This window comes from Platalea leucorodia (genome assembly GCF_965183815.1).
Source record: "Platalea leucorodia genome assembly, chromosome: 5".
Classification (NCBI taxonomy): domain Eukaryota; kingdom Metazoa; phylum Chordata; class Aves; order Pelecaniformes; family Threskiornithidae; genus Platalea; species Platalea leucorodia.
In genome coordinates this window covers 37,234,418-37,253,022 of record NC_138827.1, presented here as the reverse complement: position 1 = coordinate 37,253,022, position 18,605 = coordinate 37,234,418, and the positions used below count along the sequence as shown (strand labels likewise).

Below are 18,605 nucleotides of genomic sequence, written 5' to 3'. Positions count from 1 at the left end.
GCTCATTGCTTCAGTCCCTGAGGCAGAGGTGGAACAAAAAGCTGGCGTCCCTTCTGCCCCGCAGAGGTGGAAACCTCGGCAGCGTAAAGGCGCGAAGAAGGTGGGCACGCTCTGCCGGTGAGCGGCCCTGTAGAAAGCCATGACGAGGGAGTAGGGAGCGGCTGGGCTTATTTCCTTTGGAGCTGTATTTGGGACTGCCTTCATGATGGGACGTTCTTCCTTCGGCCGATGGACGCACGCCCGGCCTCCCGCTCTGCCGCCGGGAAGCGGCAGGCGGCCGCAAAGGGCGCGCGGGCCCGCGGCCCGACGGGGCCCCGAGCAGGAGGGGTAAGCAGCCTTCCCCCCGCCCATGCTGAGCTTGAATGAGCAGAGAAACGCAGGGAGAGGCAGGTGTTTGAATTCTGCCAGCGCAGGTGTGTGCTTGCACGTAACTACGGGAAATTACTCGGTGAAACCACGCTGCCCCTCAAACCGCGTTGTGGCACCGGAGCCCCACGGCAGGCACGGGCAGCCCCAACGCCCTGCCCGGGGCAAGGCCTGGGGCAAGCGCCGGGGCCGCCCCGCGGAGGGTCGAGGCCGCACCGCCTGTCCCCGGCCGGGCCGCACCGCCCCCGCGGCGATCGCCCCGGCCCCTCAGGGCTGAGCGGGCGGCGCCGCCGCTCCCGCCCGCCGCCCAGGTAAGCGGCGCCCTGCCGGGAGCGGCCAATAGCGCGGCCCGGCCGCCGCCGCCAGCCAATGGGAGCGCGCTTGGCGGCGGCCCCATGGAAATGTGCCTGGTGGGGAGCCAATGGGGCGCGGCCGGGCCGCGGGCGGCGCTTTATCAGCTGCCAGGGCCGGCGGCGGCCGCCCGTGCCTCTCCCTCCCGCCCTCCCCGCTCCGCCGCGCAGCATGGCCGGGCTGGGCGGCGGCCCTGCCGCCTTCGGGCGCTGCACGCACGCCGTGGTGCGGGCGCTACCCGAGTCGCTGTGCCGGCAGGCGCTGCGCAGCGCGGCGGGCCCCGAGGTGGACTTCGCCCGGGCGGAGCGGGAGCACCAGCTGTACGTGGGCGTGCTGCGGGGCAAGCTGGGGCTGCAGGTGCTGGAGCTGCCGGCCGACGAGAGCCTCCCCGACTGCGTCTTCGTGGAGGACGCGGCCGTGGTCTGCGAGGAGACGGCGCTCCTCACCCGCCCGGGCGCGCCCAGCCGCAGGAAGGAGGTGCGGTGCGGTGCGGGAGGGGCCGGGCCGGGGCCGTGGGGAGCGGTGTCCGCGCCGCGCAGGTGGGCTGGGGCGGCCGCGCCGTCGGGCGTGTCCCCGGGCCCGCCCCGCAGCCCCGGCGGCAGCGCGGCGGCGGCAGCCGGGATGGCGGGCGGAGCAGCAGCGCTCGGCGGTGGGAGCGGCGCGGCGGGGCCCGGGCAGCGGCTCTGGCCCGGCGCTCGGTCCCGGTGCCGCCGAGCCCTGCTGCGCTGGGGGTTCACCGGAGAGCGGGGCTCGCCTGCTCCTGACGACGAGTGGACGGTGTGAACTGTGACTCGTCCTTTCTGGGGCGTGCGGCTCCCGCGCCCCGCCGGCGTGCCCGGCGCCGTCCTGCGGGGTGGGCGGCCGGTCGGCCGTGCGGGTTCGCCTCCCTGCCGCAGCACTGCTGGGTCCAAACCCCGTTTTCATTGTACGCTCGACTTGAGTTCTGTTCCAGGCAGCGCATTACTGATACCTACGGTAATCGTACCCGCTGGCCTGTGCGCAAGAGCTGGTGTTTGTTTCGGTGTATTCAGTCTTAGCCTGAATGCCCTTGAACCTGATATCGCCTTCCCTGTGCAGCCACCGCAGGCTCTGTGGGCGAGAGGCGCGTGGATGTGCAGGGGACGCAGGCCGTCTTGTTGGAGAGAGGTGTGAAGGATGCGCAGCCGCAGGAGCCTTGCTGGAGATATTCTTAGGACTTCTTTTAGTACACTCAGCTCATTCATAAACTAGTTCATCAGGCAGTGCATGTACTGAAGTGCCACCCAGTTATCTCCTCAAGGAGTTGTGAGTAGCAAATTAAACAAAGCTTACCCTGTTTGAGGCTGTGAATCTACTACACTGGCAACCTGCCTTCCTGTGAGCATGTCAACATAACCATCTTCCCGTCTCTTCTGATTGCCATCTTCTCTGTGGTACCATAGCTTATCGTGTGATCCACAAACACGTACGGTTGTGCCTGCGGGACAGGGCTGGGCCACTAGCTGTAGTATACCAGTAGCTGCGCTTGGCCATTGAGTGCAATGGATGAGTGTCTCCACTTGGTATTTCTCATATAGTGCCCTTCTTTTAGCAATAACAAAGTTTACTTGAGTTTTGTCCAGCAGTGTGACAGTCTGAGATACTGCACAGATCTTGTACACGTGTGCTTCCTTGTGCATACCCATGCGTATTTACTCTTTGAAGCACATCTGAATGCTCTTAAAGGTGACAGCATCAGAGTAAAGTGTGTTTGCCACATGCTGCTCTCAGAAGCAGCTGTTTCTCAGCCAGAGTCCAAGTGAGTTTTCACTGGTCCTTCCCATGACTCACTGGTATGTAGCTATGTGACTCGCATTGCCACTTGCACAATTTCCCCTTTAGGAGAAATATCTCAGTTATTGCACTTCGTGCAAATTCAATAACTGAGATATTTTTCCTAAAGGGGAAATTGTGCAAATTCACAAGTGTGTGTGGGGGGAAATCAGCTCTGGCTCAATATGGTTTTTTTTTTTTTCCATTTTGAGGTCTCACATTGTGCCAACGCATAGTGAATTAGAAGAGACTAGATATGGCAGCAGAGCTGAATATGAGAGTGGCTGTAACTATTTGCTGTACCATTTGAGGTGCCATAAGGAAATGAAAAAGCATGAAACAAGGAAGCAAAGGATGTGGGGTATTTTTTACTCTCTACAAAGAAGCAGGTTAATTTCTCCTCCTTCTCCCTTCAGTATCTAGTTGTTCTGGCTCAGCAAAAGTAGTGAACAAAGACACATAACCCAAGGTTGCAGAAGTAATGGAGGACAGTTAGTGATGTGTGAAGCAGAGAGGAGGGGTTTGCTGGACTGTTCAGCAAAACAGTGCTGGGTGTGAGTACCTGACAGCATTATCCCTCTCCTGGCGTTAAAAACAGCAAATTAAGCACCTAATTAGTTGTATCCTACCTGTTATAAGTACCAGTCAGGTGAAGCAAAGCTTTTTTTCTTTTAACAAAAAAACCCCACAAGATGACACATTTACTTTTGTAATCCTAAATATGTTAAATTGTTTTAAACCATAATTAGATGTTATTTCCCAGCATCCACAAAAATTAAAAAGAATTGTGCTGCAGGGTGTGCATATGGTAACAATTTATCATTGAATTACACAGTTTATTGTCAGTTTGAGAAGAATACAAAATCTATTCTGTCTATATTCTAGGTGTGTTTTTTTTATTTTTGCTTGGCCCATGCCTGCTGGCCCTGAGACCAGGTTTCTTATTGATCAACACTCCCTATTTTGCATGAAGTAGTACATCAGAAGTGATTGAAAGTAAAGCCTGAACATGACTTGGCAATGCTAGGTTAATGGCTGGACTTGATGATCTTAAGGTCTTTTCCAGCCTAAATCATTCTATGGTAAATGTTTACTAGAAATAGCAGAACACATTTACTTCTTTCTGTGGGTGATATGTCCAGGCAGTGTCATGAATCAAGAGGAGAGAAAAAGCTTTGTAGCATAATTTGAACCTCGTTAGTTTTCTTGAATGATGGTGTGATCTGTTCCCTGAGTTTTCTGTGAAGTAAAAAAGAAAAAATAATTGAACAAACATCCTCTTAAAGCTATAACAATGCATGACACTGCAGTGTAGTCCTTGTCTGAACGTGTAACTCTTAATTGTTTACAACAATTCTTTCTCCTGGGAACGTCGTTACAGCAGCGCTTTGCGGAGACGGGGAGAAGATGCTCATTTCTGCGGGACGATGCCTGGCTGCTCCTGGCCCCTCTCCCCTCCTCTGCATCCCCTGGGGCAGCCTTCCCTCCCCGGCATGGTGACTGTGAGTTGTGTTTAGCTAGTGAGTCTGCCTTGTTTGAGTAGTTAGTGACCAGGATGTCATCTTGAAAACAGTAAGGTGGTCAAGGCTTTAAAAGCAGAAATGTGCCCGACTACTTTGCCCAGAGCTCTGCACGCTGTGGTGGAAGGCTTGGCATGTGCCTTGGACATCTTGGCAAACATCTATGATAACCTTGCTTTTGTAAAGAGCCACCCAAGAAGTAGCAGTGTTTCTTGTAGCTTCCTGAGAGGGTGTTTCTTATTGTAGCCAGAGCTTCTCTGCCCTTGCTGCCTCCAGCCCTGGTTCTGGAGGTACCAGCTGCAGGTGCTCAGGCAGTCCAGGTGCTGAGGCCTGTGGCCCCCCTGAGCTGCAGGAGCCCAGCACCTGCTCCTGACCCTCCTGTTCATCCTGGTGGGTGGCTGTCAGCAGCCTCCCAAGGTCTTTTCCAAGATTTATGTTCAGTCTCTGCGTTCCCCATTGAGATAATAACTGGAGGCTGGTGGCAAGTGAAGTTGCTGTGGGGTCTGTCCTAGCATCTGCCCTGTTAAATATCTTAAGAGTGACCTGGAGGAGATGGGGGCATCTGTGTTGAGCTGTGAACAGCCCCAAACTGGGCGGAGGGGGGCAAGGGTGAGAGGCAAGGCCCATGAGGTCCAGGCTGCTGTTCAGAAAGACCTTGCCAGGCTGAAAGAAGGGGCTGACCCCTGGGGGCCGTATGGAGTTGAGCAGGGACAAATGCAAAGTCCTGCCCCAGGGGAGGAAGGATTCCTAGGTGGGACTGAGTGGGAGGGGGACAGCTCTGCAGAAACACCCCGGGGGGGATCTGATGGGCATCGCAGTGGCCATGAGCCAGCAGTGTGTTCCTGCAGGCCAACAGGATCCTGGGCTGCATTAACAGAACCAGTAGGCTGATGGAAGTGATGACCCTCTCTACTTGGCACTCACAGACCTCATCTTATCAAGAACATGGAGCCAGGCTGTTCAGTTGTGTGGCAGGAGGGCAAGAGACAACAGACAGAGGCTGAAGTACGTGGTTTCAATGGGGCATAAGGAGAAGGCTTTTCAGTGGGGACAGCCGAGCAGTGGAACAAGGGCCTGGAGAAGCTGTGCAGTTGTCATCCTTGGAGGTTTTCAAGACCCAGCTGGATAAAGCCCTGAGCAATCTGGTCTTGTTCTCATAGCTGGCCTTGCCTTGAGTGGGAGGCTGGCCTAGAAACCTCCTGAGGTCCCTTCCAACCTGAATTATTCTGTAAGCATGAAACCTGTTGTACATTAGGATATATGGAGTCAGACGTTTGTCAGTTGAACTGCCATGAAATCTTCACTGTTGAGACAGCAGACAGTCATTAAATCTGGGTGACTTCTGGTCTGATGGGTCCGCTGCTAGAAAATGAGAAGGATGAAGCCTTGTGAAACCAGTTTCTTCATGCTGCCTCTGAAAGACTGTGCTCTTACTCCAGCTGGCTTGATCAGCTGGGTATGAAAATGAACCAAGGCTGTTGTAGTGCATTGTCACTTGCACGGTCAACTGGGTGACAGGGAAGGAAAGAGGGTGGATGCAGTCTATGTAGAGCACCAGTTTCTCAAAGTGAAATCTCTTATTCTTTTTATGTAATGTAAGCACAAGTCCATGAATGTTTTAGCAGTACAGTTGGTGTACGCTTGGCTTAACCCAGTTAATGTAAAGCCCAACTCCTGAGCATGCACTCCTGACCTGAGCCTCCCTGTAAGGCAGGATTCAGCCAGGCTTGTCTTGCTGATCTTTTAACTGTTTAATGGACTTCTGTACAGAGCAGGCAGGAGCAGTGGAGGAAGGAAGGGGTAAGGGCAACAGGGTTGTAGGGTCCCATTTCTGAAAAGAATTAATAGAGGGAGAGCTCGTGTCCAGGAAACCTGCCAAGAAGCATGTGGTAGGTCAGGCTCTGAAGCCTGATCAGACCAGTGAAAGTTGAAGGGCACAGGGGGCTGCCAAAGTGCATCTCAAAGACAACAGCCTGGTTGAATATGCAGCTGGAGCAGTGCTGTTTCAGGTGCCTTGTGCCTCCTGATAAACTGTCTGCCAGATGCGTGAACTGAGCAGCACTGTCTCCATCTCCCCTGTTTCATGCTGCTGAAAACACATAATGCAATATTTAAGAACTGATGCAGCATGTTCTTTCACTGACTAGACTCCTTATTAAGAAGGCTTGTCATCAATTACTGTAACAGCGTATGCAGCAGGCAAATTTCTGCAGTAGTTTGTAATAGCATTGATTGAGCTTTCAGGCTTTATAGATACTATTGCTTACCCCTCCAGCACCATTGGATTCTTTACTGGTTGTCTGTCTGGAACAAAGCAAAATAAAATCTGGGGTTATGTCTGTTCGTGTTCCAAGTTATTGTAGGGAGAAAAGAGTTGAATTAAATTTGGTCATGTTAAGTCAGTATTGGGAAGGAGCCCAGTATTTTTTTAGTAAAGTAGAAAAATTAGCCATGCATTTAATTATTTGTTTGCAAGACTCAGACTTATTTCAAGGCATTATGTTTCTGTGTTATCAACTTCTGAACTTATTTTATAATTTATAGTTTCTGGGGAGTTTTGGATTTGGCAGAAAGGTAAAGGCTTTTGAAGTAAGCCGGAGGTAGATCGCTAATGTGGATAAGCTGGTGTTTTGTTTAGCTGTGTGCAGTCACCAGTGCACTTGATGTTCAAGTTGAGTAACTCCAATGGAAATGTTGTGATCGCTGATCAGATTGCCAGTCCCAGCACCTTTTGTTCTAGCAGTATGTTCTCCGTTGTTTATTCCTCTAGTATAAACTCTTCACGTCACCTACTGAGCACAACAGGGTTAGTTGCTGAGAAAAGCCCTCATCAGCACATTGCTCTTACTGCCTAAGTTTTCTTAACGTGCTTGGGATAGCACAAAACAGCATTTCCACCATTTCTGTGCTTATGCAGACAGATGGAAACCCAAAAGCTCAGCAAAATGCACCCACAGTGACCTGGCCTCTTCTCTGCTGCCACACAGGGAATGGAGAATAGCTGGTGCTGGGAAAGCTTCAGGAGCTGCTGCAGAAGAGATGACTGTGCTTTCTTCCTTGGCTGTAGAGAGGAAACTTTCACCCCAGAGTATTATTTCCCACACTCCCCCACAAGACCCACTGGGGACAGCTTGTGGGGCTGCATTCCTGCGGTGTAGGAGGATAGACAGTCCTTCAGCAGTGAGGACAGGGGAGGAGCAGCAAAGGAGTATGTTTGCCAAATCCCATCCTCTCAGCAAGTGTTGGAGAAGCCTCCTAGTTGCCTTTTGAGCATCTCTGGGTACCTTTTCCTAAATCTGCTTGCTGGGTAGCAGGGCTTTGTCCACAGCAGTGCTTCTGCAGAGCTTCCAGCTGTTCTGGGCCAGGTAACCTGCTCCTCAGTGCTGCGCACCCTCACCTGCTCAGCTCCCACCCCCTTCCCACCCAGCTTCTGCAGGGCTGTGCAGCCATATATGAATTAGAGCTTGCACCCTGTCCTGGGCTGCGGTCCCAGCTGCAGCTTACTGCTTGCAGGAATGATTCTCAGGCCGGTTGGTGGAGGCTTCTGAGAAAATAAGACAAATAGAGTTTAGTAAGTTATGTATGTATTGCATAGACTCGGGTAATACTACATAGCTACTGCTAAATGCTAGATACTTCCTCCACTCCCTCTGTAGACCTAGACAGCTCTGTAGGATAATGTCTATTGCAAAGTAATAGAAATGCTAGGCTCAGGAGAAACAGATTCAAGGCTCTGCTAGCTCCTAACCTTAATTAGGTTATGGGGTTTTTATTTTATTTTATAGCACGTGCTAGTGCAAAAGAACCTGTATTTGCTGACTGATCACTTAAACCAGCATCTCTGCACAACTGGCAAAGATCTGTCTCATTTCCATGGAGGATTAGCACTTGCTGATCACTAGAGAGGCAAGAGATTAAACATTTTATTACCACTTTAAATAATTCATTGTTCTTTAAACTGTCATAACAAATTGTGGAGGTCTTGTACATTTGCCCTGACCCCTTTGCATGTCCTTATTGTGCTCTACCCTTGATGTTACAGACTAACTTTGGTGTTCTGCCTAGAAAGCTTATGATAGAAAGCATGGAGGTTACAACTGTGTCATTGCTTAGTGCTTAAAACAGCAGGTGAGTAAACATGGGCGAAAGCTTTACACGAAGGTTGAAAAAAAAAAAAATTAGGAATGGCACTAGGTACCTTTCCACCCTCTTGTCAGATGGTTTTTTTCTTGAATACCTTTCCCATTCTACACTGAGCTATATACATGCTCCTTTAGCTTATCCTTTTCATCACCTTCTCAGTCTAACCTCAAAATTAGAGTGAAAGATTGCAAGGTATTGTCAGTGTGTTGTTTTCAGTTACACTGAAAATGAATTGAGAAGTACCAGTCAGACTTCAGATAAGATGTATGCCTGAGTTTTAACGTGGGTTTTGGTTGTCTTTTGCAGAGCGTATAGTTGGCAGAACCAGATGTAATGGTCTTCCACAAAGTGTGTGTTACTTGAAGGCTTTCTTCAGGAGCAAACAGATGATGCCCATCATGGGGTACAGAAGGCAAAGAAGTAACTCTCATCAGAATCTCCATCAGTGTTTTCTTTAATATATTTCATTAGCTTTCATTTTCAGTGTTTTGGTATTAGCATATAAATTAACTGAAAAGCACTCAGTAGAGGAGAAAAGCTTCTTAAACATACTTAAGTTTGCTCTTAAACGGTATTGAGAGATTTAAAAAACAATCCTTTGGACAGTATTGGGTAGACCCATATCAGGAGCCTATGTAATGGTAGTATCAGTAGACATGAGAAGGGGTGTTTTAGCCTCCTAAAGCAGACTATTTCAAAAGCAGTTTGGTTTGTTTCTGTGGCTCTGCCCCTTCCATCTGCTTTGCAGTTTGAGTGCTGCCTCATGGTTCAAGGTAGGTGGTTCTTTGGTCTTAAAGTTCATTGCTGATGTAGCTCTGACCCTACATTAGTAGGGCTGACACTTTGGGTCAATTGGCTATGCCAAGAACTGTATTTTTTCACTTTGTTTTGCTTCTGTGATCACAGATTTAATGAAAATGTTAGGAAGTAGCTTCTAGTCAGATCAGTATAAATGGACTGTATTCATTGTAATTGGGTTCTATCTATAGAACTGTAAAACAATCTTTAAGGACAGCCTATGAGCAACTTGGGTTTCATGCTTTTCTAACAGAGGCAATATTTAGACCTTGTTATTAAATTGCAATGTCAAGTTTCTCAGGAATATCCAACTTGCTGACCAGAGGATTAAAAAAAGGCAGAACCTAAATTAAAGACCTGGTTTTTAATCTCCTGTGGACACCGATTGTGTGAGCCTGATGTTAGCTTTTTTACCTTGTTAATCACTGTTCCTTTAGCTGTGATAAATAGCCCTTGGTGAGCTTATGGTTCAGTGCAAATGCTAAGTGGTTAGAGGTTCTGAGTAACTGTAAGCATTTTTTCAAAAAAGTGAAAGGAGCCTTTTCTGCTGCTCTGACTTATACATATGGCTTGGAGCTACCCTGCCCCTCTCCTGAGAGATCTCTGCCCAGACTTTCAAATTGGACCTAAATCTCTTTCTTTGGTAACAGCCCCACTTAAAAGCACTGTAGAAACTAGTTTACCACAGTTGCTGCTGGAATTTTGGTTTTGAGATTCAAAGGAGGGTTCATAACATACCCAGTGTAGGTTGCCTGATAGGTTTTTCTTATTTTAATCCTATGCTCCCTACAAGCATGCAACATGCTACACTCTCTGCAAAAGAGGGGGTTGGTATGCAGACCACAGTGCTGTCTCGCCCATCGTGGGATGTGACAGAGCAGCGTGTGTGACGCAGAAGAGCTCCTGCGTGCTCTGCTCCTGCCTGTTGGCCTCTGAGATGCTCCAGTATGGAGTGCAAAGTCCGCAGCTGAGGTTTCCCATGCTGTACCAATGGCACATGAGGCAGCTGCTCCCAATGTCATGCCAGGACACACAAATGCACAGAAGCAGCATATATTTTCATTTTCCCTCCTCTGCCTCTGACATGCTTCCACTTGCAAACTCTCCTCCAGTCCCATGTCTCTCTACCTAGGCCCTTCTCTTGCCCTCCATGTCTCCAAAGTGGCCTCCTATAGCCCCTGTGTACTGGTTCCCCCAAGCCAGGATCCTGATGTGCCCTGCCCACCGTGCTCCCATGCAGAGTGCAGGCTGTAGTGCTGTGGCCCTGTACCGTACTTCCCACGGGAAGAACGGGAGCTGGGATGGCATCGCCACTGGTAGGGCACACATCTGACAGCACCTCTGCAGGGCTGTGCTGTGGTCAAGGGTAAGTGCAGCTCTTTGCTGGTAATAGTGTGTGGAGGTGCCTGTCTGTCACTTTCATTAAAGTTCTTAATTTCCCCTTCCACTAAACTCTTAAGTAACTATTGTATTGTAGGTTTATATAGCAATCTAGCATTTCCTCTGGGCAGCGTCATGCCAGGTCTCTTACCTGATATGGAGCTTTTGTTGTAAAGCACTCTGTCTTGAGACAAGATGTACAATATCAAGGTCCTTTACTCCACTTTCTAGGAAGAGACATGTCTCTTGTTTTTACACAATGTTATTTGTCTAGCTATGTATGTAACCCAGTGGAACAGATATTCCTTAATCTTTTATTCCCATTATCTTCTAAATGCTTGTGTTTCTTTGCAGGCCCTTCTGGCAGTTGGCTTTATAAGAACAGTACTTTCCACATTCTGGTGCCAAGTTCATTGTGCTCACTTGTTGCCCCAATGCTGCATCTTACCAAGCTTCCTCCAGTTCTAGGGTCCTGATTATTTTATACAAAACTCCTAATGCTGCATACAAACCAGTGTGATTCCCTTGATGCTAATTCAAGAACATGAGTCTCAGCTCTGGCAGTGGACAGGCTGGTTTGTTGTAAAACTTACTTCTGATGTAGAAACATGAATGTGGCAGAGGCAAGAACCTCTGGTTTGTTACTGTTTCTCCCAAAACCACATTTGATCAACAAGGCCAGTTGTGTCCTTAAACTTGCTGCCTCCAATTGTCCCTCTTGGTGAGGTGACCAGGGCATGCAGCTCTTAAGCATGACTGGTCTAAACAATGACTTTTTTTATTAAGATAAACACATACAGACTTTAATCTCTACCTATATTACTGGTTATTCTTCCCTTGCTGTTTTTTCTGGAGTGACTCGAACAGGGACTTTCGGCCTCTGCTGCAGACACAGCATGACTCCACCAAGGGTGCTGTGGGAAGTGACCATATAGAAAGCTTTAACTTGCAATACTCCACTCATACTGAGTATTTTGTGAGCTTAGCGGCTCAGATTAGCCCATGCAAACAGTGTTGATGCTTCCGTGTTGTTCAGTTTTCAGAGAATTTGTCTTTGTCAGAAGTCTCCTGGATCAAAAATGTAGACCTGATTATTAAATGTTTGACCTGAAACACAAGTCACCTATGCAAAGCAGAGTCTTTATTACCTGTAAGTTTCCCCAGTACATAGACATCTGTGTAGAAGTCATTGCTTATGGCAGGCCTGCAGAGGTTGGTGGCTGTAGAGAATGTGTTCCTACCAAGGAAGAAATTACTGTCAGTAGTTACTGATCATTAATTGCTTTTAAAATTAAAAAAAAACTGGTTTTTTTTTTATGGGAGCATATATCTAATCAATCACGTTTATGGTGTAAGAGAGCTTCACTCTTGGTATTAGATCTGGACAGTCACAGTTCTAGGGTGAAGATAAATGATGCACCCACAGCATCAGGTGACAATATCTTTTCTTGCTGCCTCTTTTGTAGCAGTATTAGGAATTTTTCTTTCAGGAAAAGTTAAATGAAATGTTTTATGGCTGAGATGTACTTGAGTCAGGCCTTGTGTTTATCCAAAGGCCACTGATCACATACAAGTCAGCTGACCACACTGTAAGGTGTCATTTTTCTGTCATTTTGAGTCAATAGCAAAACCAAACAAGTATTTCAAAAATAGCTTGTTCAAGACTTGCAGAACTCATTTTCATTTCAGTAGAGATTCAGTATTTGGCACCATCTTTAAAAAATAATTATGATCATTTGTTTTTGGAAGGTTTATGTATGTTAATAGTAAAGGAACTGGCTATCCATGTCCATCTCCGGATGCCAACTGAAATTCTTTGGCAGGATGAAATTGTCTGTCTGAGCTCAGTCCCAGCTGGCCACTGAAGCAAACTGAAACAAGACTGCCACATAATTGGATGCTATTGGCACTGTTGTGATTGATTTTTTGGATTTCTCATTTCTTTTTCTGAGGCTTAATGTAAGAGCTGTCAGGGAAGCTGAATCCCATACCTCACAGAAAGGGTGATCTTACAGGATAAGAATCCTGCTTGTGAATATGTCTCTGCACTTCAGTATGGTTGATGTCCTTTGAGTTGCAGCTATGGAGATGGATCATCTGCATGCAAACCCAAGCTAGAAAGGCAAGTGTTTTAGAGATGGAGCTAGTTTTTGGCCGGCTGTCCAGAAATCGCAAGCTATGTTTTTTAAAATACTTTAAATGTTTAGCAGTAAACTCCAGACCATACTTCTCTGTAAAGGTGAGAGACATTTACCAGTCCTACAGGAGTTAATTTTGCAAACAGTACAAGTGCTTTGGAGAGTTTCACCTACCCAGATAGCTAAGTGCTTGTCATCACTGTGCTTAAAACAGCAAAAGTGATGAATCTCAAATATCTCATGTTCTTCCAACACTGTACAGAGGAGGGGTGGTGTGGCTATTGCTAGTCACTAGGTATTCGCTGAAGTTTAATGCACTAGTTTGTGGCTTGGTATCTGTTGCAAGCCTCTGATGGGAATACTAGTGCCTGTGCTAGCAAAATGTGGTAGCAGGAGCTGAAGTGAGCATTGCTGTTGAAGGGCAAATGGAAACTGATGGAAACAATAGATACTGATGGAGGGTGATATGAATTGGATACCTGTATTTTTCCAGTAAACACTGAAGTCTTCTACAAGCTTGCCCGTTTTTTTGCAAAGTGATACAGGGTGACTCCTGTAGCCATGTGTATTTGGAAACTTCCAAATGTGGTGCTTTCCTGGAGTACAGGGTGTTAGAGGAGGAGGCGGCACAGGGTTGTGATAGACCCTTTTCCATGTTCCTCCTGGCTGCAGCAGCTCAAAATGTGTGCAAAGAGCAACTGGTTTTAGTGCAGTTTCTAGAAGAAATCAGGGAGATACTACTCTGCTGTTGGCCTCACTGATCCTTGTCCAATAATTCTTGATCCCTTTGATCTGAACTGGTTTTAGGGAAGGAAACCGTCTGAAACGTAAAACCCCACCAATGCAGGAAAAGTAGTCAGGGTAGAAGTTGGGGTAGAAGAGACATGCTGTCAAAGCTGGTATGGAGAAAAGAGTAGGGGGGTGACCTGTCAGTCTATGTAGGGGAGAGCCCTTGTCAGCACTTCATGCATCGTGCTGGATGCCACGTCTTCACTGATGCTGGGAAATCCAACTGCAAAACTCCAATCCATAAGAAATGGTGCTTCAGTAGTACCATACAGCAATCTCTTATGACCCTTAAAGCAAGTGTTTCTGTTAATCCTTTGCTTGTTCTGGGATGTGACCTTGTTGTCACACAGTAAAACAACCAGCTTGCCTTGACCACAGGGCTCTGGCTCAGGACAGTCCCTTCTAGATGAGCATTTCCAAAACTCTTTTAAATGCTATATACCTCCAGTATAGCTGAAAAGCCATTTTTTTGACTGGGCTTAAATTGATTATTCACCTGGACCTGAAATGCTGTGTGAGGTTCTGGTTAGCCATTCTGGGAATGCCGTGTAAGCGGAAAAGGTAGGGGGTGCACAAGAAGACCTTGCTGCAGTGTAGGACTGCTTCTGTATGAAGTGACTCTAATTAATAAACGCCTTCAGCCCAAAGTTATTTTGGGCAGGGGAAGGGAGAAATAGAAGAGCTCTACAATATCTCAAATGGTACAGAGAAAATGAACTGGGAATGATAGTATGAAACTTGATGACATCCAGAGAAATACCCAGGCAGCAAATTCAAGCAGAAGGAAGTACTTTGTCATGCAGTGCACAACTGAACTGTCAGATTCATTGCCAGGATGTTGCGAGGGCCAAAAGTACAGCTGGGTGTCAACTAATGAAAGAGAGATCCATCAATAGCTGTTTAACACTTTGATCCAGAAGCAGTATCTGGCTTTGCAAATATGTACACTGCCTCATACAATAAGCTGGTGAAAATATACTGGAGACAGCAGCACTCTATACTTGTCCTCTTTCTGTTATTCTTTCCTAATATGCCAGTACTGACGGCTGTTGGAGTCAGGCTACTTGGATATACAGGTCTCTGTGACCCACTTAAGCTGCTCATGTATTATGAATAAGCTGTAATACTGATAGCTCTTTAGCAGCCTCATGAGTCACTTGCTGTGATCCCGAAGGTCATGAGTTGTCCAAGGACTGCCATTTGGGAGGCAGCTGCCCTGCCTTAACCTTGCAGAGATCTTGCCGGTGTTTCCATCCCACCGGGCAAGGGGAACCTGTGTTCAGGCTTAATCAGGGTGTCCGATGGCATAAGATGGGCCATCACTAGCACCAGAAATGGGTGCTCTGAGGTCAGACGTTGATTTATTGTTTTCTTCCCTGCCTCAGTATATCCATCTTAGAACAGACAGTAGAAAATGGAATGATTCCATCATTAAGACAGTCAGATATTTTATGTCAACAGTATAAAAGGAATTTCCCCCCCCCCCTTAGCAAGTCAGATTAACCCTAAGAAACAGTGCACACTTTGTAAAGCAGAGATTTCTCATTGGGAAATGTTGTTTCTAGCTTTTCCACATCAGCTGTGAAAACATATTGCCATCCAAGCTTTGCAAAATGATTCTTAGAAAGGCCTAGCAATGAATACTTGGCATACAGAGGTTTGATATATTGAGAGCCAGGCTTAATGTTATGGAAGAGAGTGTCCTAGAAGAGCCTTTGCAGAAGGGTGCTGGGGGAGGACAGTCTCTCATGGGCCCGGGGATCTAAGTTGTTGTGGGACAGTTGATGGCAGCTGATAACCTGCCATTTTGTGCTGTGGAGATGATGGATAAGCTTTTCCTGAATAGCCTGATATAGATCGAGTGAGCCTGAAAATATCAGCATTGGTGACAGGAAATAGTTGTTAATTTTCAGAGTGCAAGGAGCCTTTTGGAAAAGGCGCTGCTCGCAACTGCCCTTATACCCCTGCTTCACAGCTAATTGAATCACTAAAAATTTGCGAAGCAGAACTGCTGGTCTTTTTATGCCTGCAAACAGCAGAAGTGTGAGCCATTTGTAGGTGGGTTTGATAAATGTCAGGCTGCCAGGAGTGGCATCCATCTTGTTATCTGAGATAATGCCACGAGCAGCCTGAAAGCCATTTCTGACAGAAGAGCACCAAACCAGCTGTGCATTGCACAGGGCTGACTGGAGAGCTTTTACAGGAGCAGGACTAGAACTGACGTGGCCAGGGTTGGATGGTAGGCACTGTTTTGTGGCCGTGTTTCCAAAAGTTGTCCCAGCCGTCAGCCCTGTGCATGGAAGCCTGATGTGGACCCATGACGTCGGTGATACCCTGATCAAACAGGGGCTGTGAGAGCCTGGAACCCATAGGCATTACAGCCTGCTGGGCACCGAAGAAGGGCTCTTGTGCTGCATCTCTGTTTGCTTTCGTGCCAGTCGCTTGGCTGCAGTAACACTCCCAATGGGTTTGCCTGACCCAGTAGCTGGAGTTGTGGCTCCCCTGCAGCCTGGATTGCTGTGGCACCATGTCCTGGCCATGCAAGATGACTGGAGAGTAGCAAAAGTAAATGCCAGGGAAGGTGAAACTAATACAGAGAAGGGTGACTGCTATCTAGGCTCTGACAAGGGCAGCTGGGTTTGTGGTACCAGTGGGAAAATACTCCCATGACTGTCCCCTCCGCTAGCTGCGAGTGTGTCCTGTCCCTCTCAGGGCTTGCTGTTCCGTGTCCTGGCTTTGATATTTCCCAAGCATGGCTTTATCTTTCTCATTTCCCCATCCTTAGGGGAACCTTGGCACAGATGTCAGCAGCCACCAGAAACCGCCAAAAGCTTTTGTGCGGTTGAAATGTGCTCTGTCTGCGTTTCATCTTAAGGACTAAAGGCACTGCTTATAATTCTGCACCAGGCTTCTCCGATTTTAACCTAGTTTCCACTTTGCTTAGTTTCCTCACCCTCTTTACAAGATTGCTGCACAGAACCAGAAGCCTTACAGGAGCTCCTAAAGCTCTGCCAGCCCTCCAATGTGCAGCAGTATTCCCAAAACTTTTTAAGAAATGGGTTTGTGTTTCTCCAGGATGGAATGTAAACAAAGGGCTGGTAATAAAACAGTGTGTAAGGTCTTATTCAGATTTATATAAATCCTGAGACCATGTCTAAAAATAGTGTCCTGTTTGCATTCCTGAAAGCAGATTCACTGCATAATCTGCCATGAAGTGCTATGCTGGTAACAAACTGGACTTCTTGAGGGTGGTATGAGAAGTACTGAAAGCCCATTTTAATTTTTTTAGCCTTACAAAATACATATCGACAGTCATGTTAAATATTTAAACACATGGAATTGACTGCAGCCTTGACTAGCAGGAGGCATCCAGTATGGGACATGGCCTAGACGTGTCCATCAGAGAAGTGCAAGCACTGGCTGCCTGCTCTGAAGCTTGTGGGATGTGCAGCAGGGAGGAGTGTGGAGGAGCTGGATGTAAATCTAGCTGATGGTTTCAGTCCAGGAAGGAGTGAAAGTATAAAGACAGGCAATTGCTGTGCATCCTATGTGTTATGTTAGCATTAAAGGAGAGGGACTTTTAACTTTAAGGCTTGTGCCTGTGACGCCAGCGTGTAAGTAGCTGGGGCCAGTGCTTAATGCAGAGCCTGTAATCAGTCTTCTTCGTTTGAAGCATTTAAACTCTTTCCTGCCCTGTGTCTGCTTACTTACCATCTCTCTGAGCTGATCTCATGATCATGTTTTTCAATAGTGGAAAGTCTGACGTAATGTAACATTTGTCAGGATGATATGGCTTTAGCCTTAAAGTGTTTCTTAGCCTTAAATATTGACTAGGAGATTTTAGACTGTAGTGTGGTGCCCATGGAAGTGTGTGGTTAATAGCACAGTAGAACTTGTATGCATAGTAATATTAAATACAGCGTGTAGCAATATTAAATATATCCTGCAATGAGTTTTAAGAACAAGCTAAATCCATGTGGAGCATGGATCTTTAAAGAACACTTAATCTTTGTGCCTTGCTTTCTGCATGCTCCTCCAGGGCTGGGAAAGCTGTCTCTTCATTGTTGATGCATAAAGCATCTGACGTGCCTCCCATATGTCTTGACTGCTCTAGTAATGGGATTTTATGTAGGTTTGTCCCTTTATACCTAGTAGAAAATAGATGCGGTCATTTAGCTTTTTGGGAAGGAACTACAGAGGAGCTGAGGATGAGGAGGTGGCTGCTGTCGACGCCAGCTTTCCTTGTCACGCGTACCCTGTCTGGTGCAAGGCATAACCCCAGCCCAGCACAGACACCAGTGTAGGTGATAACTCCTGTAGATGAGATCAGCAGCAGAATCTCTTTAAAGTATTTTAACATGCCTGAATAACTGCTCACACAGTGGTATATGTCCTCTGACCCCTGGCCAAAGCCCTGAATGGGAAGTACAGGCTCAGTGTCTCTGAAAGGCAGGCTCTTTCCTCCTAAGCCTGATATAGGAGCCCAACCCAGCTATAGGCACTTGTACTGAGAAGTCTGGGCTTCTGTTTCTAAACTCATCCTTAAAACTTGAGCTGCCTATATGCTAGGAGTGGGGTTTTTGTTTTTCCCAAAAGATGTTCTTGCCCCTACTTCCCCTGCTTTTGCTGCTGTAAGAAAGCTAAGCATGAGGCAGAGGAGTGTGCCATTGCACACAGGAGGTAGGAAAGTTCTATTTGAAAGTATCTTAAGCTATGACTGCTGCTTGTATCGGCACAGGCTGTAGGAAGCTGCGTTTCTAGTGAGCAACTAGAGGAATGTCTGAGGGTCACCTATCTTGAAAGGAGCAAGGAGCCAGGACCCTCCACAGTGTCCAGCATGGTCCTTGCTTCATGCCAGCAGCACGGGCATGCGTTCAGGCTCTCCTACGAGGTGAGATCTGGCATGAGGAGGGGGGATTTGTCTGAGTGCACATGTATGTGGCCCAAATTCTGAATTTCCAGCAAGCCTTTTTCCCAAGCTGATCTGTCAGAGGGAATTGTATTGACCCAGCAGTGATGCCTAGAAAGATGCTCCCTGAAGTACCGATGTGAGCTGTAGCAGCCTACGAGTATCTTAAGTATTTACTGTGAGACATTAGTCATGCTGAGAAATGGCCTTGTCCAGCTCTAGTGCAGGCTTGCATGGTAAGTCAATAGAAGAGACCAGAAAACGTGGAAACCATGGCTTCTGCAGTCCATCATGAGTTGCACTTTTAGGAACATGCATGAAAGATCTGTAGGTCTTGCCTGAGGCTCCTACGGAGAGTTTTCACCAGCTAGGTCCTCTTGATTGAAACGCTTGCTGGAAGTACCCCAGGACTCGTGGAAA

The 18,605-nt window shown here is 47.5% G+C and overlaps 1 protein-coding gene across 1 annotated transcript in view; it reads left to right on the top strand.

Moving 5' to 3' along the window:
- Nucleotides 1-888: 888 nt before the first annotated feature.
- DDAH1 (dimethylarginine dimethylaminohydrolase 1) overlaps nucleotides 889-18,605 on the top strand; it is a gene marked incomplete at its 5' end in the record, with an annotated part of 60,665 nt that continues 42,948 nt past the window's right edge. The window contains one exon of the mRNA XM_082312531.1: nucleotides 889-1,194. Coding sequence (XP_082168657.1) covers nucleotides 889-1,194 — 306 coding nt within the window. The remainder of the gene's footprint in view (nucleotides 1,195-18,605) is intronic.